Raw genomic sequence first — 20029 nt, 5'->3', positions numbered from 1 at the left:
AGGAATTTTTATTCTTTTTTTTTTTTTTTCCTTTTTTGAGATAGAGTCTCGCTGTCTTGCCCAGGCTAGTGTGCAGTGGTGCAATCTTGGCTCACTGCAGCCTCGACCTCCTGGGCTCCAGTGATCCTCCCGCCTCAGTCCCGTAGCTGGGACCACAGGCGTGCATCACTATGCCCATCTAATTTTCCTATTTTTTGTAGAATTGGGGTTTCTCCCTGTTGCCCAGGCTGGTCTCCAACTGCGGGCTCAAGAGATCTGCCCGCCATGGCCTCCTAAAGTGCTGGGATTACAGGCGTGAGCCGCTGTGCCTGGCCAGGAATTTTTATTCTTAATGTTTTAAATCTGTCATATTAACTCAGAACTATTGTAAGTGCCATGAATACATACTGACTTATAATACTCTTTGCTGTAAAAAAGAGTTCACCTGAGCTTTCTTTGTAATTCTTTAACGATATTTAGAAAGCATTTAGGTAGGCTTGTAAGGGAGATGATGATGAATATTTTTGTTGAAGCACTTTGAAGAGCTTTCTTTGTGATTTTGTTTTTTGAAGGTTCATCAGCCTTTTTCAGCAAGTACTAATATTTTCTTGATACAAATATATGAACATTTATATTTTAACTATCACCTTTTCATTGTTTTTTCGTGACAACATCAATTGTTCTGTTAATTAATTCTCACTGAATCAAAATAAAGACCAAATAGAACTGAAAGCATTTATGATTTATAATGTGGAGTATCACAAGACAGCTTAAAAATTAATTGGAAACTTACTGAAATTCCGAGGTACAAGCATCAGTTGTCTGGTAATTGTTTAGGAGTTAGGTAAGTATTTAGGAGTGTGCTAAGTGGTTTTCACATCCAGTTGTATCTTTGAATTAGAAGAAAAGCCATGTGAACCGTTTTTATACCATTTACTGTGGTAAAACAGAAATTCAGATAAGTTATTTGTTTAGTATTAAATAGCTAGTTAGAATTGACTGGAGGTAGAAGATGGGCAGCTACATGGAGTAGATTTTACCTTGATAATGGAGAAGTGATCAACTTCTAATTGGATTGCCTTTCTTTAAAGGACTAAGTAGATGTTTTCTGGTTGAAACATTATTTCTGTGATGTATAGAAGTGACTAATATTATTTACAGTCTGATTTTAAAATAGCTGTCATAGTTGAATGGTTATTCTGTTTTCAGAAGTAGATTGCTGCAGGGATCTAACTGTGGTAAAGAAACTTTCTTCTAAGGAGACTGAATTGACACATAGCAGCCACCAGAGGGAACTGTGAAGTCAGTTCTAGCTTTTCTGCCCCGGAAGTGGTTTTCTTCTAAGTATGCCAAAACAAAGGAACCAAATAACTTATATATTAAAAGCCTGCACATTTTATAATATCTGTAGATTTGGGCTGAGCTGTTATCTCATTTCTGTGAAAATCATTATGTTGATCAGGTACTTCCCTTATGACAAGTGAATGTTAACTACAAGTTCAGCTTCATTGTTTTTTGTTGTTGTTGTTGAGACAGGGTTTCTCTGTCTTGTGTAGGCTGGAGCGTAGTGGCATCATCTCTGCTTAACAGCAACCTCTGCTTCCCTGGCTCAAGCGATCAGCCCCCGAAGTAGCTGGGACTACAGATGTGCACCACCATGCCCAACTAATTTTTTTTTTTTTTTTTGAGACAGAGTCTTGCTGTTTCCCAGGTTGGAGTGCAGTGGTGAAATCTCGGCTCACTGCAAGCTCTGCCTCCCGGGTTCACGCCATTCTTCTGCCTCAGCCTCCCGAGTAGCTGGGACTACAGACACCCACCACCACGCCCAGCTAATTTTTTTTTTTTTTTTGTATTTCTAGTAGAGACGGGGTTTCACCATGTTAGCCAGGATGGTCTCGATCTCCAGACCTTGTGATCCGCCCACCTCGGCCTCCCAAAATGCTGGGATTATAGGCGTGAGCCACTGCGCCCAGCCAGTTTTTGTATTTTTCATAGTCAGGATTTCACTCAGTCACCAGGGCTGGTCTCTAACTCCTAGACACAAGTGATCTGCCTGCCTCTGCCTCCTAAAGTACTGGGATTACATGTGTGAGCTACCATGCCCGGCCCCATTCATTTTTTTTTAAAATCCCATTGTAGGTTGGTACTTTGGGTTTGCTTTTTCTTTTGAATCTTGTGTATTTTGAATGTTGATTTGGTGGTTTTGTTGAATGGTTATGTTTTTTTAAAACATGAGAGCTGTGGCCGGGCACAGTGACGCCTGTAATCCCAGCTATTCAGGAGTCTGAGGCAGAAAATTGCTTGAACCCAGGAGACAGAGGTTGCAGTGAGATGAGATCATGCCACTGCACTCCAGCCTGGGTGACAGAGCGAGACTCGGTCTCAAAAAGAAAAAAAAAAAATTTAGCCAGGAGTGGTGGTGGGCGCCTGTAGTCCCAGCTACTCGGGAGGCTGAGACACAAGAATTACTTGAACCCGGGAGGCTGAGGTTGCAGTGAACCGAGATTGTGCCACTGCACTCCAGTCTGGGCAACAGAGCGAGAGTCTGTCTCAAAAAAAAATTAAAAAAAAAAAAAAAAAATAAATAAATAAAAAAGCCAGGTGTAATGGCATGCGCCTGTGATCCCAGGTACTCAGAAGGTTGAGGCAGGCAGGTTGCTTGAGCTTGGGAGTTCAGCTGAGACCAGTCCAGTGCAACATGGCGAAACCCTGTCTCTGCAAAAAAAATACAAAAAAATTAGCCTGGCATGTGGCGTGTGCCTGAGGTCCCAGTTACTCAGGAGTCTGAGACAGGAGGATCCCTTGAGTCCAGGAGTTGGAGGTTGCAGTGAGCCTAGATCGCACCACTGCACTCCAGCCTAGGCAATAGAGCCAGACTCTTGTCTCCAAATAAAAAAAAAAAGAAAGAAAGAAAAAGAAAATGGATAATTCTGTTTAAAAGCTTAACCCAGCATACAGCTACAGTCCTAGCTACACAGACAGGAGAATCACTTGAGCCCAGGAGTCCAGCATGGGCAACATAGAAAGATCGCCATCTCAGAAAAAAACAAAAACAAAAAAAGAGAAGGGTGATTATTTACTTTATCCAAAGACCTATAGATTACTACTCCCTATCCTAAGATATTATTTCAAAAATTAAAATATAAACATCATTACTCTTAAGACACTTCCTTAATAGGGAGAGCTTCTTTATAGCAAAAATAAGATATACTAAGGAGAAAGTTTCAGGTAAGTCCTTTAGTTACTTTTAAATAAATTTGAAAAACAATTTTTTAAGCATTTCCATTACAGAAAGTTTTAAAAATTGCAATATACTGAATAACATTTTCATTCATAACTAATTCAATTAAAAAATTTTTAAATACAAGTACTGTCATCAGTAATAGCTAAACTTTCTTTTAATGGTTATTGTGGACCAAATATTCATGTCAAACACTATAGCAGCCCCTTAAAGTAGAATCATTTTTCTATCAATTGTATAGATTAAAAAAATATCCTCAGCAGGGCACGGTGGCTCACACCTGTAATCCCAGCACTTTGGGAGGCTGAGGCAGGTGGATCACTTGAGGTCAGGAGTTTGAGACCAATCTGGCCAACATGGTGAAACCCCATCTCTACTAAAAATACAAAAAAATTAGCCGGACATGGTGGCTCATGCTTGTAATCCCAGCTACTTGGGAGGCTGAGGCAGGAAAATTGCTTGAACCTGGGAGACGGAGGTTGCAGTGGGCTGTGATCGTGCCACTGTACTCCAGTCTCCATCCTGGGCAACAGAGCAAGGCTCCGTCTCAAAAAAAAAAAAAAATCCTCAACAGTTAAGTAAACTGCTTAAAACCACAGCAAGAAAATGGTAGAGGTCAGGATTTAAATATTCACAACTATTAAGCAAAATGAAATTAAATATTAAACAATAACGTAAATAAATAATGCAGCTCTTATTTTTTTTCTTGAGACAGAGTCTCGCACCATCGCCCACGCTGGAGTGCAGTGGTGCAATCTCAGCTCACTGCAGACTCCATCTCCCAGGTTCAAGCAATTCTCCTGCCTCAGCCTCCCAAGTAGCTGGGATTAAAGGCGCCCGCCACCACGCCTGGCTAATTTTTTGATTTTTAGTAGAGATGGGGTTTCACTATTTTGGCCTGGCTGGTCTCAAACTCCTGACCTCGTGATATGCCCACCTGGGCCTCCCAAAGTGCTGGGATTACAGGCGTGAGCCACTGCACCCGGCCCCCCAGCTGATTTTTTGTATACATATATATATATATATTTGTAGGAGAGATGGGGTTTTGTCGTGTTGGCCAGGCTGGTCTCGAATTCATAAGCTCAGACAATCTGCCTGCCTCAGCCTCCCAAAGTGCTAGGGTTACAGGCGTGAGCCACCGTGCCCAGCCTAATTTTTGTATTTTAGTAGAGACGGGGTTTCACTATGTTGCCCAGGCTGGGCTTGAACTCCAGAGCTCAAACAATCCTCTCGCCTCAGCCTCCCAAAGTGTTGGGATTTCAGGCGTGAGCCACCGCACCCAGCCCATTTTCTTTCAAGTAGTTATAAATGTATCTTTTGCCATTTTCCAGTCACAGCATGTCTTTTATCTGACAGCAGGTAGACACACAGCTCTTTCTCTGAGACCAGTGGAGACTGGTTTTGAAATCGAGCTCTGTGTATATAGTGTTTGAATCCTATACTGTCTTGGGACTTTGGGCAGTTTTAATTAATTTGTGAGCTGCTGTTTTATTATAGAAAAAAAATCTGTTTTTTAACTCAAAGGGATTGTCACAGTTATGTGAGAATAAAATAACACCTTGGCATTCTGTAAAATATCGTATGTTTTTGAAAATACTTCATTTTCTTATTTTGTTGAGTGGTGGAAAAGTGCCTGTCTGACACTAGAACTTGGTTTAGTGAGGACACTTAATCGTCAGAGAATAATACAGTATATATAAACTAAAGGGCTAGAGTGTATACTTTGATAATTAAATAATGCTGTTACTTAAAAATAACTTTGGTAGTTAAAGTGAACATAATTGGCTTTGGGTTCTGGTCTTTCCGCAGATATTTGGGACATTTGTCTACTCTGTGCTCAAGCATTGTGTTAGGTCTTAGAGATTCAGTGAAAAGACAAGTTACATCTGGGTGTGGTGGTTCACACCTGTAATCCCAGCACTTTGGGAGGCCGAGGTGGGTGGATCATGAGGTCAAGAGATCGAGACCATCCTGGCTAACATGGTGAAACCCCGTCTCTACTAAAAATACAAAAAATTATCTGGACGTGGTGGTGCATGCCTGGGGTCCCAGCTACTCTGGAGGCTGAGGCAGGAGAAGCGCTTGAACCCAGGAGATGGAGGTTGCGGTGAGCCGAGATCGATCGCGCCACTGCATTCCAGCCTGGGTGACAGAGACTCCATCTCAAAAAAAAAAAAAAGAAAAGACAAATTATTTAAATGTTTCAATGTTTCATTAAAAAGTTAGTGTACCCTTATTTGATGTCTGTGAAAAGTGCTTATTCTGCATCTCTTTTTGTATCTGGAGATTGCATCTTTGACTAGAGTTTTGCCAACTGTATATCATCTTCTGCTACTGACTCCTTTTCCTTCCTTTACTCAGTCAGGTGCTTAGCTGCGTGAAACCCTAGATTAAAGCAGAATCCAAAGTGCGTCTGGTTGACCACTCAGCCCCCTACCTAAACTTCTGTCCTTCCCAGCAAACTGCTTCTATCAGCATGATGTGATCCTCTCAGGAGTTGTTTTTTTCCCCATGAATTTGTGTATAAATATATATACTTCAGGGAAAATATCGTATATATAGGTTTTTGGGATATGCATAACATCACAGTAGTAATTTTCTTTGTGTTCTATAACTTTTTAAAATTTTTGTGTGTACATTGTAGGTTTTTTTGTAGGTACATTGTAGGTATATTTATGAGTTACATGAGATTGTTTTTGTTTTTGTTTTGTTTTGTTTTTGAGACAGAGTCTCACCCCATCTATTACCCAGGCTGGAGTGCAGTGGTACAGTCTCAGCTCTCTGCAACCTCCACCTCCTAGGTTCAAGCGATTTTCATGCCTCAGCCTCCTGAGTAGCTGGAATTACAGGTGCATGCTACCATGCCCAGCTAATCTTTGTATTTTTAGTAGAGATGGGGTTTCACCATGTTGGCCAGACTGGTCTCTAACTCCAGACCTCAAGTGATCCGCCTGCCTCAGCCTCTGCCCGCTACATGAGATGTTTTGATACAGGCATGCATTGTGTGATAATCACATGGAGAATGGAGTATCCCTTCAACTATTTATCCTTTGTGTTGCAAATAATCCAGTTATACTCTTAGTTATTTTAAAATGCACAGTTAGATTATTATTGACTATGGTCACCCTGTTGTGCTATCAAATAATAGGTCTTATTCTATTTTTTTGTGCCCATTAACCTCCCACCTCACCACTACCCTTCTGAGCCTTTGCTAAGCATCCTTCTTCTCTATCTCCATGAGTGTTCTGTAACTTTTTAAAGTCATCAGTATACCTTGTAGATTTTTTTCACCCTTTTTTCAGCCACTGTCATCTCTCACTTGGACCATTTCAATGGCCATCTAGTTTGTTTCTTGGCTTCTAGTTTTTGTCTCTTGTTCCCACGTAGCAGCCGCAGTGATCTATTTAAAACCTGAGATTGTATCACCTCTTTGCTGAAAACATAGCAGTGTTTCCTGTTCCAGTAAAATCCAAACTTTCACCTTTAGTTAGAATTAATGCTTTCTAAGCTTAGGCAGGGCTGTTTACCTGTTTTGATTACTGATTTTTCCCTTGTGCCTTGAAAGTATCTTGTGCATACTAGGTGCTCTGTAAATCTGTTAAATGTAATTAATGTATTAGCTAGTCGGCCTTGATGTGTTGTTCTCTGCCTGTTTATCTCATTTTATCCTCCTCTTTGCTTCCTACATTGATCTGCCACGTTGGCTTTATTCTGCAGCTTGGATTGGCCAACTTCATTCCCTCTAGGCTTTGCAGAAGCTGTTTTCTTTGCCTGGAATATCCCGTCCCCAGTTTTCTCACAGCTGAATCTTTCTTATCATTTCATATTTCAGTGTAAATGTCACTTGCTTAAAGAGATGTTCTCTGATCACCAAACTAGTTATCTCTTCACTTTCTGTTATTCTGTTTAAAATTTTTTAAATTTAGTTTTTAAAAAAAGTGATAAATCACGTGATCCAAAATTAAGAAAATGCTACAAGATGTACAGTGAAAAATGCCTCTAACACTGTCATCTGTAAATCAAAGCAATACATATTAGTCTCTTTTTTATCCTTGCAGAGGCTTTTAAATGAAGTGTTTTTAAACCAGTCTTTAAGAACTATATAGCCAGTATCTCCTCATCTTTTCAGATAGTACACTATGAAAATTTGACCAAACCACTGTGTATAAGCCACTTCAACTTCCTATTCATCCTATCTACAAATTAATCTGTAGTCTATACTTACCCTTCAGTTTTTCCTTTTCTAGTTGGTTCCCCTTGCATTTCGCCCCCCAAGTTTGATCTGTGAGATCAAAGTGGTTCTTGTTCAGAATTAGTGATATTACCACCTGATGATCTATCTCATCTCCATTTGCTCAGTAACTTTGTTCTAGAAATTTTCTCTCTCTCTCTCTCTCTCTGTCTGTGTGTGTGTGTGTGTGTGTGTATGTGTTTTCTTTTGAGACAGAGTTTGCTCTGTTGCCCAGGCTGGAATATAGTGGCACAATCATAGCTCACTGCAACCTCGAACTCCTGGGCTCAAGTGATCCTCCTGCCTCAGCCTCCTAAGTAGCCAGGACTACAGATGTGCACCACCATGACTGGCTGATTTTTAAATTTTAGTATTTAGTAGATTTGAGGTCTTGTTATGTTGCTCAGGCTGGTCTCGAATTCCTGGGCTCAAGCAGTCCTCCCACCTCAGCCTCCCAAAATGCTAGGATTACAGGTATGAGCCATTGTGTCTGGCCTGAGGTTATCTTCTTAACTCTGCTATTTTCTTTGGCTCCAGCACAGCATGGCATATAGGAGGTGCTTAGAAAATATTAGTTGAATATAGCACAATGATGAGTTTTGAACTCTTGAGTTTTAGAGACCTGGGTATTCAACCTAGCTATGTGACTTGGGCAAGAGAGTTAGCATCTGTAAGCCAGAATTTTCTTTTCTTTTCTTTTTCTTTTTCTTTTTTTTTTTTTTTCCATTTTGAGACAGGGTCTCACTCTGTAGCCCAGGCTGGAACGCAGTGGCGCAATCATGGCTGGCTTCAGCCTCAAACTCCCGGCCTCAGATGATTCTCCTCTTCAGCCTCCTGAGTGGTTGGGACTACAGGCATGTGCCACCATTCCTGGCTAATTTTTGTATTTTTTGTAGAGATGGGGTTTCGTCATGTTGCGCAGGCTGGTCTCAAACTCCTGGGCTCAAGCAATCTGCCCACCTCAGCCTCCCAATGGTCACACTGCCTTCTCTTTCACCTGTAGTCTCCCTCTGCATGTCTTTTATAAGGGTACTTGTGAGTGCATTTGTGACCCACCCAGGTAATCCCATATAATCTCACTTGAAAATCCTTAACGTTAATCGTATCTGCAAAGTCCCTTATTCCATGTAAGACAACATTTATAGGTTCCAGGGATGGGGACCTGATACCTTTGGTGACCTTTATGCAGCCTGCTACTGGGATATAAAGCACACAGCATGGTACCTGGCAACAAAAGAATTTATGCTTTCTGGATAGGGTCAAGAAAGATTAAAATTTTCAGAAAGATTTAATTGTACAATTAATGGAAGCCAGAGAATATGAGAAAAGTGGGTTAAAAAAAGATAAGATGGCCAGGCACAATGGCCCATGCCTGTAATCCCAGCACTTTGGGAGGCTGAGGCCAAGGTCAGGGGATCTCTTGAGCCTAGGAATTTTGAGACCAGCCTGGGTAACATAATGAGACTTCATCTGTACCAAAAAACATTAAAAAAAATTAGCCAGGTGTGGTGGCAATGGCCTGTAGTCCCAGCTAGTTGGAGGTGGGAGGATCGCCTTAACCTGGGATGTCGGGGCTGTAGTGAGCCATGATCACAAGCTGCACTCCCGCCTGGGTGACAGAACGAGACCCTGTCCTTCCCCACCCCCCAAAAAAGATGAGGTAAGGGAAAGGATTATAGCATGTGACTTTGTATGATACAGTGAGTAAATGGGATAAGTGTATAATGAAGTAATTATTTTTTGTCAAATTTTGATTTTCTTTTTTTTCCTGTTCAGATGTTTGGGAGGATTTATCCATATTTTTAGTGTTAAAGTTTATGGAGTAAATAATGTACCCCTGAAAGGAGGTGGTGGTGGTGGTAGGAATATATTGCATGTGATTACCATGAATATATTGCATATGATTCATTATCCAATAAAAGTTGGATAATTGCCTTCCTTGTTATCCTGCAAAAGTTAACATGTGAACTGTATGAAATGATTAATGAATGAGATCACAGAATGGATATCACATAATTTCCTGAATGTTAGATAAGAGTCACTTCATTTAGAATAAAAATAAAATAAAAGTAGCCTTTAAATCAGTGGTTTCAGTTAGAGTAACATAAAAAGTCATACTGACGTTTTAATTCTTATTTCTATCTTCCTAACAGGCTCTTTGGCATGGACACAAGTTCAGTGGGAGGATTAGAATTGACTGATCAGACTCCTGTTTTATTAGGGAGTACGGCCATGGCAACCAGTCTCACGAATGTAGGAAACTCGTTTAGTGGTCCAGCTAATCCTTTAGTGTCTAGATCTAATAAGTTTCAGAACTCGTCAGTGGAAGATGATGATGATGTTGTTTTTATCGAACCTGTACAACCTCCCCCACCTTCTGTACCAGTGGTAGCTGATCAAAGAACCATAACATTTACATCATCAAAAAATGAAGAACTACAAGGAAATGATTCCAAAATTACTCCTTCCTCAAAAGAGTTGGCATCTCAGAAGGGAAGTGTAAGTGAGACAATTGTCATTGATGATGAAGAGGACACGGAAACAAATCAAGGGCAAGAGAAAAATTCCTCTAATTTTATTGAACGAAGACCTCCTGAGACTAAAAACAGAACCAATGATGTGGATTTCTCCACTTCCAGTTTTTCAAGAAGTAAGGTAAATGCAGGAATGGGTAATAGTGGTATCACCACAGAACCAGACTCTGAAATTCAGATTGCTAATGTTACAACTTTAGAAACAGGTGTAAGCTCTGTGAATGATGGCCAATTAGAAAATACTGACGGGCGAGATATGAACTTAATGATTACACATGTAACATCACTGCAGAATACCAACTTGGGAGATGTCTCTAACGGACTGCAGTCAAGTAATTTCGGTGTTAATATACAAACGTACACCCCATCTTTAACTTCACAGACCAAGACTGGAGTAGGACCTTTTAACCCTGGTAGAATGAATGTGGCAGGAGACGTATTTCAGAATGGAGAATCTGCAACTCATCATAATCCTGGTAAGCAGTAAGAGAAACTCTACTTCATGTAAATAAATTTAAACCTTTGACTGCTGCTTTTTTCATTGTAGTAACTGGTATTACCTTGTTTAGTTTCATCATGTAAAATATGTTAATTATATTGAATTTTATCTTAAGTTTGAAATTTTAATAAGAATTGTAAAACCGTGTATAGTATTTTTCTGTGGATTACTAGAAAGTTAATCATAAAGTAATTTTATATTTAAAGGATTTAAGAAAAAAATACTCCTTACATTCATCACCAAAGTCTGATAATTTGGCCAGGCACGGTGGCTCATGCCTGTAATCCCCGTACTTTGGGAGGCCAAGGTGGGTGGATTGTTTGAGCCCAGCAGTTCGAGACCAGTCTAGGCAACATAGTGAGGCGCCATCTCTAAATTTAAAAAGCAAAACAAACAAAAGAATGAAGTGTGATAATTTAATTTCTTGTTTTTCATGTATTACTTTTTGCTAATAGAATTTTTGCTAGTGTTTTAATATATAAATTAGAGAACCAGTAGATTAATATAATAGTACACTTAAAGAACAGTGTAATATGGTACAGTAGTTGCATTTAGATTTTTTTTTGAGGCGGAGTCTTGCTCTGTCAACCAGGCTGGAGTGCAGTGACGCGATCTTGGCTCACTGCAATCTCCGCCTCCTGTCAAGCCATTCTCCTGCCTCAGCCACCCAAGTAGCTGGGATTACAGGCGTCCACCACCACACATGGCTAATTTTTGTATTTTGTATGGGGTTTTACCATGTTGGCCAGAACAGGCTGGTCTCAAACTCCTGACCTCAGGTGATCTGCCTACCTCAGCCTCCCAAAGTGCTGGGATTAACAGGTGTGAGCCACTGCACCCGGCTGCATTTAGATTTATTTCTACTTTCCCTGTGCTTATTTAATTTAATTAATTAGTTAATTTTTTGGGACAGGGTCTCTCTCTGTTGCCCAGAGTGGAGTACAGTGGCACAATCTCAGCTCACTGCAACCTCGACCTCTTGAGCTCAGGTGATCCTCCCACCACAGCCTCCAGAGTAGCTGGGACCACAGGCATGAGCCACCATGCCTGGCTAATTAAAAAAAAAAAAATTATTTGTAGAGACCGAGTCTCACTATGTTGTCCAGGCTGGTCTTACACTCCTGGGCTCAAACAGTCCTTCTGCCTTGGCCTCTTAAAGTGCTGGGATTCTAGGTATGAGCCACCATGCCCAGCCATTTTATTTTTTATTAAGAGTTGGCTAAGATTTTCTTTTATTTTTCTCACGTTTGAAGAAAGCCAAACATATCATGCTTTTTTTTCTTTTCTAAAACTAAAGTTATGATTGACATGCAAAAGTCTGTATATATTTAATGTATACAACTCGATGCTGTGTTTATTTTTGACCACGTATCTTTAGCTTTTAGTTAGCATTTTACTACTTAAAAATTTTAAAAATTATTTTTATTTTTCAAGGGCATAAATAAGCAATACTTTTTTTTCTTATTTATTTATTTATTGACAGAGTCTTGCTCTATCACGTAGGCTGGAATGCAGTGGTGCAGTCTCAACTGACTGCACCTCCACCTCCCTAGTAGCTGGAATTATAAATGTGCGCCACCACGCCCAGCTAAATTTTGTATTTTTAGTAGAGACGGGGTTTCACCATGTTGGCCAGGTTGGTCTCAAACTCCTGGCCTCAAGTGATCCCATCTGCCTCGGCCTCTCAAAGTTCTGGGATTACAGGTGTGAGCCACTGCACCTAGCCCCCCAACTTTTTTTTTTTTTTTTGAAGGTTGATAAATTTCTTGACTATTTGAAATTGTTTTCTGTGAGCAGCCTTGTTCTATGAAAACTTTAAAATATGGAAGTGATAAGAACTCTGTGCCAGCCTGGGCAACATGGTGAAAAAATACAAAATACCTAAAATATGAAAGTTAGCTAGGTATGGTGGTGCACACCTGTGGTCCCAGCTGCTTGGGAGTCTGAGGTGGGAGGATCCCTTGAGCCCCATAGGCAGAGGTTGCAATGAATCAAGATTGCACCACTGTACTCCAGCCTGGGTGACAAAGTAAGACCCCGTCTCAAAAACAAAACGAACTCTGACTTTTTTGTGACATGGCTGTGGATGTCTCTCTTTAACCTCTCCCCCAATTCCTCTGTGTGTGTATATCTATCTGCTTTTCTCTCTCACATACTTCTCTCTGTGTCTGACTCATTCTGTCATCATTTTAGGCCTTATCCTAGGGATTGTGGAGAATAACGTGAAGTAATTAAAATCTAGGCAGTGTAGGATGCTCTATGAATTGCTAGTTATTTTTCTTATTTGTGGAGTAATGTCTGATTATTGAAGACTGCTTGGAAAATCTATGATTAAAAACAAGAACTGGTGCCAAGCATGGTGGCTCATGCCTGTCATTCCAGCAGTTTGGGAGACCAAGGCAAGAGGATCACTTGAGCTCAGGCGTTTCAGACCAGCCTCTGGGCAATAGAGCAAGACCTTATCTCTACTAAAGATGAAAAAAATTGCCAGGGCTGGTTGCAGTGGCTCAAGCCTGTAATCCCAGCATTTTGGGAGGCCAAGGTGGATGGATCATCTGAGGTCAGGAGTTCGAGACCAGCCTGGCCAACATGGCCAAACCCCATCTCGACTAAAATACAAAAATTCGTTGGGCATGGTGGTGCATGCCAGCTGCTCGGGAGACTGAGGCACGATAATTTGTTGAACCTCGGAGGTGGAGGTTGCAGTGAGCAGAGATTGCGCCACTGCACTCCAGCCTGGGCACAGAGTAAAACTCTGTCTCAAAACAAAAATAAAAACAAAACAACCCCCTAAAACTAGCCAGGCATGGTGGTGTACACCTGTAGCCTCAGCTACTTGGGAGGCCGAAGCTGGAAGGTCGTTTTAAGTCTGGGAGATCAAGGCTGCAGTGAGCTATGATTGTGCCACTACACTCTAGCCCAGGCAGCAGAGTGAGACATTGTCTGAAAAAAATAAAGAGAGCTGAGCATGATGGTGTGAGGTGCGGAGCTGTTGAGATGGGAGGATCCCTTGAGGCCGGGAGTTGGAGATTGTAGTGCTCTGTGCTGGTGCCTGTCAATAGCCAGCACACTCCAACCTGCACAACACAGTGAGACCCGATCATAGTCCTCCTGAGTAAAGATAGCCACTATCAATACTTTGGGTGGTTGTCTTTTAGTCTTTTTTGTATTTTGTTAACCTAGTGGAAATGCAGATCTGTGTAGTTTTGTTTTGTTTTTTCCTCCACTGCATTTTCTCATACCATTAACTATGTAAGTTTTAATGGCTGCGCAGTGGGTATTGACGTAACATTCCCATATTTGGCTTTTACACTGTTCCCCATATTTTGCTGTTGTAGGTCTATGATGAAATATTTCTTCACATTCTTATTTCCTTAGAGTATATTCCTATAAGTAAGTTACTGGGCTAAATGATATGATTACTCCCATGCCCCTAACGATTTTTGGTTTAAAAATACATACCCGGTATATAGTGGTGTTAGAATAAATATGTTCTTTTTTACTCAGTTTTGAAATTTCTTATTACTTCTAAAACCCCTTATAGGCAGGTAGAAGTGTGTGTGTGTGTGTGTGTTGGGGGGGGGTGTATGTGTGAGTTTGTAGGAGCATTTTTAACTTACAGAAATATATTGTCATAATGCTTTTTAGAAAGCTCTTAGCAATTTATACTGCCATGAACTGTATGTTAGTCTTTCATTATAACCTTGCTGCTTAAATAGTGCTCAAATTAGTTTTAAAATAGCTATTTTTTTCTTTCTCATATGTAAAAATATGAAGAAAATAACATTAAGTCTTACCACTGAGAATCAATTAATTAATGGTACATATAATTCTAACCTGAGATCATAGCATAGGTACAGTTTTGCAGCCATTCCTGCCACTCCTTTTAATACCTGGCAGTAGATCTTGAAATTTTGTTCATGTCAACATATGCGTGTGAAATTTGTCTATTTTGTATTTAGCTAGGTTCCAGTTTTTCCTACTTAGATAATTATTTTTTAAGAATATTCTTGTGTATACATCTTGGGATACTTATTTCTTTAGGAATATTGCTGGATCAAAGAGACCATATCATAAGAATTGTGTTCCTGTCTGCTCAAACTCTGTAAACTAGTCATCAGAAAAACTGTACACAGAGAAATATGAATTGGGTCTAGCATTTATATGCTGATTTTATTTGTAATAGAGAATAATGGATGCTATAAAATCTTGGCTGTTTATATTGGTTCTTGTACTAATTGTTAATTGGGAAAATTTACCAGCTATCCTTTCATGAAATCCCTTGTATGAAATTGAAGGTTTAGACAAAATGATTAGGCCTTTTCTATTCCTAAAATTTTTTTTTGATGTTGGAGGAAATAAAAATGTAAAACTAGGGCAAATGTAAATTGAAAATACAGAAGCACCATTTATTTCAGTGTCAAGGCAATAGATGCCCTTAAGTTTTGATAGGCTCCTTTAACTATGTATTCAAGTGACAAGCCTAGAAAATAGAACGCCCTGAGGAGCCTGTATTAGTGTGGGCAAGAACTGTTTCTTTTAGATCTGTTCAAGCATAATTTTTTATTGGAGACCTTTTTTCCTTTCATAAGATGGAATTACCAGTTCTTCTAGTGATTTTCTTTCTCGTGGATAAGATTTTTACCCATTTATTAAAACTGGTCAGTTACTGTGATGATAGCTAAATGACAGAATTCCAGAATGCACTCTTTATTCTAATAAGTTTGGTGTGTTTTTGTTTTTGTTTTTCAAACTAAGGGGTATTAATACAGTCAGGTAAAATCTGAATAGCCCCTTGAAACCATTAGGTTGATGGAATGGGTCAGAACCAAAAAATCATCCTTTTTAAAGTTTTGGTAGGAAAGAAGTTTTCCCAAGCTCTGGTTACATTTTGTACTGCAAGGAAAGTAATTTTTTTTCTGTGGAAGGGCAGCTTTTGTGTATGGAAGTTCAAAATACAGGAGAAACTAGAAAGGAAAAAGAAATTTATGAGAGACCAAAGTAGTAGAAATTGGAAGTGGTAACCTGAAACGTTTCAAAATGAAGATAGGTTATGGTATTGGTAGCGCCATGAGAGGCCTGCAGAACAGGAACTTCCTGCTAAGCACTAAAGAAGCTTAGCATGAGAGGGAAAAGATGTCCTCTGCCATTAATCGTTCCGACACCTCAGCACTGTGCTGTGCTGAACCTTTGCAGTGCTAGAGGAATTTGACATTGGATTAGTCAGTACAGGCATACCTCATTTTATAGTGCTTTCTTTATTGCACTTCACAGATAATTGCACTTTACACAAATTGAAGGTTTGTGGCAACATTGAGCCGAGTAAGGCTTTTGGCGCCACACTTCCAACATCATGTGGTCACTTCGTGTCTCTGTTTCACGTTTTGGTAATTCTCACAATGCTTCAGACCTGTTCATTATTATTATACCTGTTACGGTGATCTGTGATCAGTGATCTTTGATGTTACTATTGTAATTGTTTTGGATGCCACAAACCGTACCTATATGAGAGTGAACCTGTTTGATAACTGTTGTGTGTGTTCTAACTCTCCTTCTCCTTGGACCTCCCTATTCCTTGAGACATAGCAATATTTAAATTAGGTCAATTAATAACCCTATAGTGGTTGCTAAGTGTTCAAGTGAAAGAAAGAACCTCACATCTCTTGCTTTAAATCAAAAGTTAGAACTGATTAGGCTTAGTGAGGAATGCATGTTGAAAAGCCTAGAAAGGCTGAGAGCTAGGCCTCTTGCACCAAACAGCCAAATTGTGAATGCAAAGGAAAAGTTCTTGAAGGAAATTAAAAGTGCTACTCCAGTGAACACAGGAATGATAAGAAAGTGAAACAGCCTTTTTTTTTTTTTTTTTTTTTTTTTTTTTGAGACAGAGTCTCACTGTCTCACCCAGTCTGGAGTAGAGTAGCTCGAACTTGGCTCACTGCCTCACAGGCTCAAGAGATCCTCCCACCTCAGCCTCCCAAGTAGCTAGGGCCATAAGAATGTGCTGCCATGCCTGGTTAATTTTTAAAAAATATTTTTTTGTGGAGACAGGGTTTCACTATGTTGCCCAGGCTGAACTGCTCAAGCGATCCACCTGCCTCAGACCCTGAAAGTGCTGGGATTACAAGTGTGAGCCACCGTGCCTGGCCACAAAACAGCCTTATTGCTGATGTGGAGAAAGTTTAAGTGGTCTGGATAGAAGATCAAACCAACTACAACATTCCCTTAAGCCAAAGCCCAATCCAGAGTTAGGCCCTAACTCTTTTTCGGTTTTATGAGAACTGAGAGAGATAAGGAAATAGAAGAAAAGTTTGAAGCTAGTAAAGGTTGGCTAGTAAAGGTTTAAGGAAATAAGCCATCTCCATAACATAAACGTGCAAGGTGAAGCTGCAAATGCTGACGGAGAAGTTGCAGCAAGTTCTCCAGAAGATCTAAGATAATTGATGTAGGTGGCAACATGAAACAGCGGACAAAACAGCTGGCTGGCTCTCCTGTTAATATAGTTAATACAGTTAGTGACTGCAAGGTGAAGCCAGTGCTCATTTACTATTCTGAAATTCGTAGGGTGCTTAAGAATCATGATAAATGTACTCTGCCTGTGCTTTATCAGTGGAACAGCAAAGCCCAGATGACAGCACATGTGTTTACAGCATGGTTTACCGAATAGTTTAGTGTTGAGACCTTCTGCTCATAGAAATGATTCTTTTTAAAATATTACTGCCCAGTACACCTGGTCATCCAAGAGCTCTGATGGAGATGTACAAGGAGATGAGTGTTGTTTTCATACCTGCTACCACAGTATTCATTCTGCAGCCTGTGGATCAAGGAGTAATTTTGACTTTTAAGTCTTACTATTTAAGAAATACATTTCGTAAGGCTATAACTGCCGTAGATAGTGATTCCTCTGATTGATCTAGGCAAAGTAAATTAAAAGCCTTCTGGAAAGGATTCGCCATTCTCAATGCCCTTATGAACATTTGTAATTCATGGGAGGAGGTCAAAACAGCATTATTAACCGGAGTTTGGAAGAAGCTGATTTCAGCCCTCATGAATGATGGTGAAGGGTTCAAGACATTAGTGGAGGAAGTAATTGTAGATGTGGTGGTGGAAATAGCATGAGAACTAGAATTTGTAGTGGAAGCTGAATGAGGCCGGGCATGGAGGCTCATGCCTATAATCCCAGCACTTTGGGAGACTGAGGCAGATGGATCAGTTGAGGCCAGGAGTTCAAGACCAGCCTGGCCAACATGGTGACACCCTGCCTTTACTAAAAACACAAAAATTAGCTAGGTGTGGTGGCGCACACCTGTAATCCCAGCTGCGTGGGAGGCTGAGGCACGAGAATTGCTTGATCCCAGGAGGTGGAGGTTGCAGTGGGCCAAGACTGCACCATTACACTCCATCCTGGACTAGAGAGAGAGACTATCTCAAAAGAAAAAAAAAAAAAAAGTAGATCCTGAAGATGAGATTGAATTGCTGCAATCTCGTGATAAAACTTGCACAGATGAGGAGTTGCTTTTTATGGTTGAGCAAAGTAGAATGGTTTCTTGAGATGAATCTGTTCCTGGTAAAGATACTGTGAATGTTGTTGAAATGACTACAAAGGATTTAGATTATCACATAAACTTAGTTGATAAAGCAGTTGCAGGGTTTCAGAAGATTGACTCTGATTTTGAAAGAAGCTCTAGTGTGGGTAAACTGCTGTCAAACAGCAGAAGAGTTCATTGATGGGGTACAGATCATTGTTGTCTTATTTTAAGAAATTGCCACAGCCAGCAGCCAACCACCATCATGATCAGTCAGCAGCTGTCAACATTGAGGCAGGGCCCTCCACCAGCAGAACGATTACAGCTTGATGAAAGCTCACATGATTAGTTTTTTTTTTTTTTTAGCAATAAAGTATTTTTAAATTAAGATATGTAGATTTTTAAAAGATACAATACTATTGCACGCTTGATAGACTACATTATAGTGTAAACATAACGTTTTTTGTGAAACCAAAAAAATTCTCGTGTCTTGCTTTATTGCAATATTAGCTTTATTGCAGTGATCTGGAACTGAACCAGAAATATTTCTGAGATATGCCTGTACACATTGGTTTAATTCCATCATTTCTATGTAATACTCTTTCTATGAGATTATGTGTTATATTTAAAGGCCATGAAACTAAACATATATATGGAAAAGCTGTTCTTAAAAACATGTCTTGAAAATAATTATAAACTTTATTAGACTTGCGTTACATTTGTCAAGGTTCTTGTTAGGATTTTACTATTCTTTAGTGTTGAAATATGTGTTCCTTGCCTAAAGTAATATCTTGTAAATACGTGAATACTTCCTGCTTAATAACTAGTGACATTTTTTAATACTTCCTATATCCCAGTTATTATGCTTTATTATATGTCTCACCTCATTTAATGTTTACTGTTAGCATGAGGTTGAAACCATTTCAAACGCTCTAAAGAGTAAGGCACAATTTAAGTGGCTTCCTAATCTTGTAAGTGATGGAGCTGGAATGTGAACCATTCTTTTTTCTTTTAACTAATTTTTAAAAATTTGACAAAACTTGTGTATTTATTTATTGTGTACAACATGTTGCTTTGAAGAGGATACACATTGTGGGAATGGCTAGATTGAGCTGTGTGTTACCCGACGTACAATTTTTTTGTGCTGAGAACACTTAAAATCTAATGTTAACTATTTTAAAGAATATAGTGCATTGGTACTGTGACATTCTTAATCCAAAACTTGTGCTATAAACCTCTCTGCTATGTTGCTGTTCCATTAACATCTTAAAATTGTACAAAATGGGAAGTTAATATTTCTCTGATATAAATTTTAATATGTATGAACAAACACTTGTTTCATTACTCTTTCTTGTGCGTTTTGTTTTTAAGATTCTTGGATCTCCCAGTCAGCTTCATTTCCCCGTAATCAGAAACAACCAGGAGTGGACTCTTTATCACCAGTGGCCTCACTTCCTAAACAGATTTTCCAGCCTTCTGCGCAACAGCAGCCTACTAAACCAGTTAAAGTCACGTGTGCGAACTGCAAAAAACCTTTACAGAAGGGCCAGACAGCTTATCAACGGAAAGGATCAGCTCACCTCTTTTGTTCTACCACCTGCCTTTCTTCCTTCTCCCACAAGCCTGCTCCAAAGAAACTCTGTGTTATGTGTAAAAAGTAAGGTTTACCTTTCAGCACAATTCCATGTAGTTGAATTGTGGTGGTGTAAAATTTTAAGAAAAGTGAAACAGATTTGTAATACCTTTGGAAACTTTTCTGTCAAATCCAGGTGGCCTATGGATAAAAGGCTTCTTGTTTGGATAGGCATTGGAGTTGATTTAGATAGGTCCTTATAATTAATTTTGTCTGTAATCTCCATTGGACTCCATGATTTTGTAACAATGTATACTTATTTACATGATTAATGAGAAGAAATTGTTATAGCCAAATAAAAATGCTAAGCAGTTTATGCGTAATTCTGTATTAAAATTGGCTAAATTTTATACTATCTTCAGATCAAGATTATAAAATTGGCAAGTCTT

The 20029-nt window shown here is 39.6% G+C and overlaps 1 protein-coding gene across 44 annotated transcripts in view; it reads left to right on the top strand.

Moving 5' to 3' along the window:
• Positions 1-20029, top strand: part of ZMYM2 (zinc finger MYM-type containing 2) — a 128686-nt gene that overhangs the window by 24645 nt on the left and 84012 nt on the right. For 26 of the 44 annotated variants that reach the window (XR_013407616.1, XR_013407617.1, XR_013407614.1 and 23 more), the window contains 2 exon segments: positions 9605-10461; positions 19379-19664. Coding sequence is in view for 37 of the 44 variants with exons in the window: in XM_028837164.2 (XP_028692997.1) it covers positions 9615-10461; positions 19379-19664 (1133 nt within the window). In the remaining 7 variants the exon portion in view is untranslated. 44 annotated transcript variants of the gene reach the window in all.

This window comes from Macaca mulatta, chromosome 17, assembly GCF_049350105.2.
Source record: "Macaca mulatta isolate MMU2019108-1 chromosome 17, T2T-MMU8v2.0, whole genome shotgun sequence".
NCBI lineage: Eukaryota > Metazoa > Chordata > Mammalia > Primates > Cercopithecidae > Macaca > Macaca mulatta.
Note: the sequence above shows the minus strand (reverse complement) of the source record. Positions and strands in the feature narration are given on the sequence as shown.